At 56.1% G+C, this 8,197-nt stretch overlaps 1 protein-coding gene across 1 annotated transcript in view; it reads right to left on the bottom strand.

Annotated features, from left to right (window-relative positions):
* The window catches only part of KCP (kielin/chordin-like protein), a 39,967-nt gene extending 31,881 nt beyond the window's left edge, over positions 1-8,086 (bottom strand). The window contains exons 1-9 of the mRNA XM_011995991.1: positions 8,035-8,086; positions 6,831-6,913; positions 6,409-6,564; positions 6,206-6,278; positions 5,980-6,122; positions 4,831-5,020; positions 4,668-4,744; positions 1,876-1,963; positions 374-456 (exon numbers count right to left, since the gene is read on the bottom strand). Of these exons, the coding sequence (XP_011851381.1) occupies positions 374-456; positions 1,876-1,963; positions 4,668-4,744; positions 4,831-5,020; positions 5,980-6,122; positions 6,206-6,278; positions 6,409-6,564; positions 6,831-6,913; positions 8,035-8,086 (945 nt within the window). The remainder of the gene's footprint in view (positions 1-373; positions 457-1,875; positions 1,964-4,667; positions 4,745-4,830; positions 5,021-5,979; positions 6,123-6,205; positions 6,279-6,408; positions 6,565-6,830; positions 6,914-8,034) is intronic.
* Positions 8,087-8,197: the final 111 nt, after the last annotated feature.

The raw sequence follows: 8,197 nt of genomic DNA, 5'->3' as shown, positions 1-8,197 counted from the left end.
ACCTGGCCACACGTCAAGGGCTGGGTAGCCACATGTAGTAGTGGCTGTAAATTGGACAGCACAGTTCTAGATGTCTCAAGTCAAACTGTGATTCTCCCGCCCTGGAGCTTTTGCTGCCCGCCATATCCTGCCCAGTCTCCTCCTCCAGCCTGTGAGCTCCTTGAGTTCATTCACTAACCCGGGCTGAGCACCTATTGGGCTCAGAGCTGAGCACGCAGATGAGCTCTGCCCAGCCCCCAGCAGACAGTGCCTAGGTCTTCTCCATTGGGTTTCCTTTCAACACCTCTGCGAAGTATTCCATGGAATGAGGGAAAGAATATAGTGGGCCTGAGGGCAGGGAAGGGGACAGACCAGGAGCAGCCTCAGGACTTACCAGGCACTGGCAGATTCGGCAGGGGTCCCCCGGTGTGGTCCACTCTTGGCCGTGTTCCCAGTGAGAGCCACCTTCTGTGCAGCCTAGGGTTGAGGGGGTGAGCAGAGGGAGGTCTGGTAGGAGCTGGCCTAGACCCCAGCCTCAGCCTGCCCGCCCTCCTTGTCTACATGCCGTCTGAGGGCTCTCTCCTGAGCCAAGACTAGATGGGGTCAGATCTCTGCCTAGATTCCCCAGTGGCTCCCAGTGCCCCAGGCAGGGTGAGGCCTCAGCTCCTTAGCCCACCCTTTCTGGTCTTCCCTGGACAGAGCATGGCCACACCCATGTGCCCCACCTATCTCCGGCCCCTCGTCACCTCTCGCACCTTCCCAGCCAACATCACACACCCACTCTGAGTGTCAGGGCCACATCTGTGCTTGATTTCTCCCCACTTCCTGGGAGGTTCACTGCCTTCGTCAGCCCTTCACCAAGCTAACTGCTCTCTATCCTTAAGGGCCACCTGGGGACCAGCTGCCTCCAGGCCGCTTTCCCTCCTGTGCCCAGGCTGGATAGGGTCTCCTTCCTCTGAATCCGCACAGTGGCTGGTACCTGCTTCTATTCCTGCCCTTGACTGGTACAGGATTTTGCATTAGTGTTTGACTCAGTGTCACACTCTAGTGGTCATCCCTGAGGGTTGACCCCATGTCTAATGATTGGGGAGCACAAAGTAGAAAGCAAGCATTTATTAAGCATCACAATGAGGTATGGAATATCATTATCTGCACCTTACACATGGGGAACTTGCGGTAGAGAATCACACAAGCCCTAGATGGCAATGGCAGAATTTGAGCTCAGGCATTCCAGCTCCCCCATGGACCAAACCCACCGGAGGCCAGCAAGGTGGGTTCTGGAATTCAAGAAATGGCACGATAGCCTACCTGTGGCTCTACCAGGGAAGGGCCAGGGGCTCTCACCTTGGCAGGTCGGGCAGCAGTGCCCAGGCCTCAGGACTGGCTGTGGGCAGGGGCTGGGCGGGCACTTCAGGGACATACAGCGAGCTCGGCTCCTCTGTAATGCACCAGTGGCTGTGAGGCTTCTGATCTGGCTCCCGCAGAGGGCAGGGTGGGTGGGTGTTGGGCACCCTCAGAGAAGGGGGACACAGGGCAGAGATGGAGGGAGAGCTTAGCTGGCTCCAGCTCTTGCGAGGCATGTGAGGGGGCTGGAGGAGTGGCAGGGCAGGTATCCAGGGAGGAGCAGGGCCTAGGCCGAGGGGACAGGTGGACTCACCAGGCAGGTGCACTGCAGACAAGGGTTGGAACTGGATAGGAAGGTGCTCCCCTCCTCATAAAGCTGCCCCTCATACTCACAGCCTGTGAAGGTTGGCAGGATGACAAGTGGGTTACCAGGGAGCAGGGTGGGTGGACATCACTTGAGGGAAGGCGTGACCCCAAGTAGGTACTGGACCCTTGGGGTTGAAGGGATGGCAGGGCAGGGCAGGGCAGGACAGGGCAGGTCACCGGGCCGGCAGATGGGGCAGCACTCCCCAAGTGGGGTGCAGCTCTCCAAGCAGTTGAGCTCTGAACATGAGAACCGCTGGCACTGCACAGCCCCTGCCTGCAGGGCAGATACTGAGCCAGCCCTCCCTCCCCACACCATCCTCCCTCTTTCTGTCTATTCCGCTCTCCCTCCTCGTCCCTTCCTGCTCCGTCCCTCTCCATTGCCAGAGCTGGCTTACTCTGCAGGCTTGGCAGGCTTCAGCCCTGATGCCTGGGCAGCGGCAGTAGCAGCCCTGCCTAGCCCCCATATTTGGGCTTGGCATGGCCAGGCCAGCAGTCTGCCCAGCAGCAGGGATATGGGTGGTGGCTGATTCCTTTACCTGGCAGGTGTGGATGACACAGGGCTCTGGATGCCATGCTTCCCCAGCCCTGTGGCCCCAGGGCAGCCTGGATAACCAGGCCCTGGCCCACAAGTAAGAGACCCAAAGGACTGGGTGCCACATTAAAGGGACACCATTCACATGACAGACATCAGCGATTTTAATATTTACTACACCTTTCCAGCAGATGGCAGTAAAGTGTTAGACAGGCACATCATCCGCACGGTTCCATTATTTTACAACAGATGGAAGTAGTGTCTTGAGGAAAGGATGCCTTTTAAAATTTCACCAAAGACATTATATAGGCTAGCGGTGGCCCTGAGGCACTACGTGCCCTGAAGAGACAGGGTGTGTGTGTGTCTTTTCTTTGTGTGTCTTTTCTTTGAGATTCATAAACCCTCAAGATTTTAGTCCTCTTCTCCAGCCAACACCCCAGGCTGCATTTCCAGACCCAACGGGTCTGAGTCCCTGTCCCACCTTTCTTACTACCAGCTGAGACTCCTCTCTTGGTGGGGCTGCCAGACAAAATACAGGATGCCCAGTAAAATTTGAATTTCAGATTAATAAAATGTCATTTTTAGTATAAGAATATCCCAAATATTGAATAGGATATACCTGTACTAAAAACTGACATGCTGTTTATTGAAATTCAGATTTAACAAAGCATTCTAGACTTCATTTGCTAAATCTGGCAACCCTATCCCACTATGAGCCAGTAACACCCCTCTGCATAGCCATGACCTCCTCTTCCTCCCATCTCTCTTCATGTCCCCGGCACCACTGCTATCCTAGTGTCCCAAACTCAGCCTCCACTATTCCAGGGGACCCAGCCAGTCACAGACTCCTGCCCGTCCTTTAGAAACACCCCCCTTTCTCCAGCCCACGGGATCCCTGGCTCCATGCCTAGACAACTGCTGTCACAGCCCTGATTCCTCCGTCTGCATCCAGCCCCCACCAGGTGAATATTCCTCAAGCACCCCCTTGACCATGCCACACGCTGCTTCAGCCTTCAATGCCCCCACTGCCCATAGAAGAAAGTCCTAATTGCAAGGCTTCCAGCAGCCTGTTCCCATGGCCTTCCCACATGGACCTTCTGCAATCCACCTCTCTCCACCCTGTCCTTGTGCACAGAGGACCCTCACATACTCCCTCTCCTTCAGGTGGAAACCCACTCTCCCATGAAGACCCAGCTCAAAGGACCCATTGTCTGGAAAGGTCCCCTGACTGCCCAGCCTGGACGGGCTTCTGCTGCCTCCTGTGCCCTCCTCTGGCAAAGCACACACTGCAGTCTTCTACACCTCCTCTTAATTTGCTCATTGGTTCTTATATCTTGTGGTAGCTTGGCTATGAGCTTATCTTCTCAACTAGATTGGAGGCTCCCTGAGGGCAGGAAAAAGATTTTGTGCCTGTTTTCCTATGGTCTCTGGCTCAGTCCCAGGCCAGAGCCAGTAATTGCTGACTTGTGCATGGGTTCTGCACTCCCCTGGCTACTGTCAGAGTGAGAGGACAGGCACCCCTGGGCATGTCCCAGACTCGTTGACCCTCAGGTGGCAGGTTGTGGCTGTGGGCCACAGAAGGCATGCAGGAGGTGGAGCTGAGGCTGGCAGGAGGCTGACCTGGCTCACAGTGCGGGCAGCATGCTCCTGGCTCAGGGCAGGGTCCTCTTGGACATGGCTTCGGGGTGCAGCTGATGGTCCCTTCCTGTGGGAGCAGACTGAGGTGGCTGCACAGGCCTCAGAACCCCAGAGCACAGGGCCTCTGGAAGCAAAACCTCAGCCCAGGCTGGGACATGTCAGAGGGGCAACAGGATGAGTTGGCTCTGAGGATGTGGGCTACCCTCACTGTAAAGGCAGAAAAGAGACATCCCGCCCCCACTCCCATTGTCTCCTCATGCTCTTAACCCTGGGAAACCATCTGTTCCAGGTGCCAGCAAATTCCCCAGAGAGGGGAGATCCTAGGAAGAAGACCGAAGACTTTCTCAGTGGAGGAAAGAGGAAGGAAAGACTGGGGGAAGGTGGATGTAGAGCCTGGTGAGGGAGAACAGGCAGGAGAGGGGGTTCCGAGGTAGAAGATGGGCAGTGGAAGAGTGGGAGGTGACATAGGAGGAAAAGCAACTATTAACTTGGTGCAAAAGTAATTGCGGTTTTTTGGCCATTAAAAGTCATGTCAAAAACCGCAATTACTTTTACACCAACCTAATACATTCTCTGCCCTCCACGCCGCTGTTGGCCAGGTCTGAATTGAGTGGCTTGAGGGCCCCCCAGTGTCCATGGGTGTTGAGCTCCTTTTCCTACTTGAAATCAACTGAAAGCCACCGTGGCAATGTGTGGGAGTGGCAGGCAGAGCCCATTATGCGACATCTGGAGTGCCACATTGTAGTGACAGGTAGCTGAAGAGAGGCAGAAAGGTGAGGGACATCCCAGGTGGGTCCTGGGAGCTCACCAGACAGCGGCAGGTGGTGCAGGCGTCTGGGGAGAAGGTCTCCCCGTTGCCGTAGGTCTGGCCATTCTGGCTGCAGCCTGAGGAGACAGCAGTGTCACTCAAGCACCCCATGCCATCTGCAGGCCGTTAGGTGGCCCCGGTGAGCGGATAGGGTGGCACTTACCCCTGCAATGGGGCAGGTGGGCTTGGGGGCCACAGTGAGCGGTCCCATCCTGGCAGACGCAGGCTGTGCAGGGGTCAGGCTCCCAGCGCGCCCCCTCGGGCCAGGCACGCCCCAGCCCCCAGCACTGGGGAGATGCAGGGTGGCACTCACAGGACTCCAGCCGCCTCACCCTCATCTGCAGGTCCTTATTCTGGAGGAAGGAGATGGAATAGCAGGCACTGGCTCAGTGTCCCCACCATCTCCAGCAGAGATGAGGGGTGTGAAAATGAGGCAGGATGAGAAAGAAGTTTGCCAGTTCCAGAGCAGAGATGGGTCCCCCTCAGTCAGCATCCAGCTCAAACGATCACCGTTCTCAGGGGAGCATGAGCCCCATTCTCTTCTTTGGGCAAAATGGGGATCCAACCCTTGCCCCAAGAATTAAAGACATCTTTACCCATCCAAAATATTTCTTGATGATGCCTTATGCAGAGCACATTCCATGACATTTCCCAAATACATGGAACAGCATGAAACATGAACTGACAAAACAAATAGCCTGCAGGTTCTTCATTTGTATGAAAGAATAAATGTTAAGAACTGTTCAGGCCGGGCATGGTGGCTCACGCCTATAATCCCAGCATTTGGGGAGGTTGAGGCAGGCAGATCACCTGAGGCCAGGAGTTCGAGATCAGCCTGGCCAACATGGTGAAATCCTATCTCTACTAAAAATACAAAAATTAGCCGGCATGGTGGTGCACACTTGCAGTCCCAACTACTCAGGAGGCTGAAGCACAAAAATCACTAGAACCCAGGAGGCAGAAGTTGCAGGGAGCTGAGATCATGCCACTGCACTCCAGCCTGGGTGACAGATGGCGACTCCATCTCACAAGAAAGAAAGAAAGAAAGAAAGAAAGAAAGAAAGAAAGAAAGAAAGAAAGAAAGAAAGAAAGAAAGAAAGAAAGAGAGAGAGAGAGAGAGAGAGGGAGGGAGGAAGGAAGGAAGGAGAAAAGAAAAGAAGGAAGGAAATTGGTCAGATAAGAGCCTTTCCTTTCCATGTGCAATGAAAGAAAGCTCTATTTTAGGAACCCCTCTCCAAGGCGAACTTTTCCCTCCTTCCCATTATGAGAAGCCCTCCCCATTCAATGCACACCAGCCCTGTCTCCATGGTACCTGTTCTCTGAGCTCCACCACTGCAGCCTCCAGCCGCCCCAGCCACTCTCGCAGGGGGAGCCACTGCTCCTGGGGGTCCCCAGCAGGGGCTGAGGAGTGGACAGGTGTCTGCTGTCCAGGGGGCTCCTTGGGGACAGTCCCACCTGAAGGGCACAAGAATCCCATGTGGGCCTGAGGGTGAGGGGCTGGCCTGGCCACATTTCCTGGGTTCTGTCTTCTGACCCACAGGGGAAGGGGGTCATCCTGTGCACCCCGCTCTGTCCACTTGCCCGCCCACCATCCAGGGAAGGAGATGTGGTCTGTGAGGGTTGGGGAGTGAAAGCTGGAGGCGAGGGCATGGAAGAAGGGGAAGGAAGTTCTGAGTGGACAAATGTGGCCCAGAACAGCTTCTCCTGCTTGTCTGGGTGAGCTACAGGCCCCCCGACCCACCAGGGGACACAGAGCAGTCTCTGGAGCAGGGCTGCCCTGCAGCCTGCCCCGGCTGATGTCCGCAGCCATGGTGAGCATGTCAGGATCATCCCGCCTCTCTTGGGCCAGGGGCTTGGCCAGGGATGGTTGGGAAGCTGACATGTCATGCTGGAGGGCCTAGAAGCCAGCACAGGCTGAAACGCAGGGGAAGGCCACAGACATGCGCCAGGTGGAGCTGCTTTCAGGGGCCCGGGGTCTGGCTGGGAGTCTTTTCAGGGAGAACACGAGCAGCTCCCATCCCCTGACTCTCTGTCCACACCTGTCAGAAAAGCCATCACTTTTGGAGAAAGTGCTGAGGGAAGGACAACTGCTCCCCCTGCTCCTGCTCTCAACCCTGAGCACAGTTTTCCAGGCTTGTGACAGGGGGTTCTGGGGGCCCCCACATTGGGTGTGGTGGGCTCCAAAAGTGGGACTTGGCTGCATTTCCTGAAGGGTTTGAGAAAGGTGCTGGCAAGGCCTCCACTAGCTTTGAACACAACAGATCCAGTGAAGGCAGCCTGTCCCTGATTCTAGAAGACACTATGTCCAGGAAAGGGGGACAGGGCACCTCTGAGCTCTGGCCTGGGGTTGGGGATGGTCACTTTCACCTTTTCACTTTGATCCTTCTCCTGCAGCCAGGAAAGTAAAGGCAGGAGGGGAGGAGGCAGACATGGGTCCCTCCTCCAGGCAGGGATCGGCAGGGAAGTGGAGGGTCTGGAGCGGGATGCAACAGGAACAGAGAGAGGAGGAGGGAGAGGGCTGGGTCTTTCCCACCATGGCAGCTCATTAGTGAGGCCGGGCCTGGAGTGGCTTAAAAGGGTTTCTCACAGACACTAGGCCTGTGAGATAGGGGAACAATGTCACTCACTGTCGCCATCAAAGGCGGAGGGGATTCTAGGTTAAAATTGAACTTGCTTTGCCCCAATTTCCCTGGCTTGGTTAATGCCATCCCACTTACTCAGTTACTTAAGCCAGAAAGCTGGGACTCAGCTCCCCTATTTTATTGTCTGAGTTGTCCCCTAATCCATCCCCCGCTTCTCCTCTCTCCACCTTCTCCATTCAGAAGGCAAAGCCCTGTCCCTGCCTCCATCTGCGTTCCTTCTCTCCACTCGACCTTTCTGAATCACACAGCTGAAGTCTCCCAGGATAAGTCCCGCTGGAACGGATCACAAGCACCGCCCACCTTTCCAGCCCCGCTACTGCCCGCTCATATCAGGGATTCTAACTCCGACCCCGCACCCTGGGCAGATGCTGGCCCCCAAACCCCAGGTGCCCTTTCCCATCTCCATCCCTGTACTGGGCATCCTGTCACCCGGAATGGCACTCGGTCTCAGTCCTTCCCAAGCACACAGAGGGCGGCCACGAAGGGCGTGTCAGCATCTGAAACCTTCTACCCAATCTGGATTCCCGTGGGACCTCACCCTGCTGCCCAGGGCCCCTCCTCCCAGGCCCCTCTTCCAGTTCTGCTTAAGGAGGCAGGCAGAAGGAGTCCGGGAGAAGCTGGATCCTCTGGTACCCCTAGGTGAAGCTAGGGCCAGCCTTGCCTGGAGAGACCTGCAGAAAGAGCTCCGAGTGGCAAAAACCTGACTGGTCCACAAGGAACTGTACCGGGCTCCCCTCTCAGCCTCCCCTGGCCCCCTGCCGGCACCGAGCCCTCCATTCCCGCTTGTCCCGCTCCAGGGAGGGCCAGACACAGACTCAAAGTCAGCTTCCACAGCGGGCCTGCTTTCTCCCCCTCCTTCGTCAAGACAAATAATTAACTTCAGACTCC

The sequence above is a fragment of the Mandrillus leucophaeus genome, unplaced genomic scaffold, assembly GCF_000951045.1.
Source record: "Mandrillus leucophaeus isolate KB7577 unplaced genomic scaffold, Mleu.le_1.0 Scaffold5, whole genome shotgun sequence".
Classification (NCBI taxonomy): Eukaryota; Metazoa; Chordata; class Mammalia; order Primates; family Cercopithecidae; genus Mandrillus; species Mandrillus leucophaeus.
Note: the sequence above shows the minus strand (reverse complement) of the source record. Positions and strands in the feature narration are given on the sequence as shown.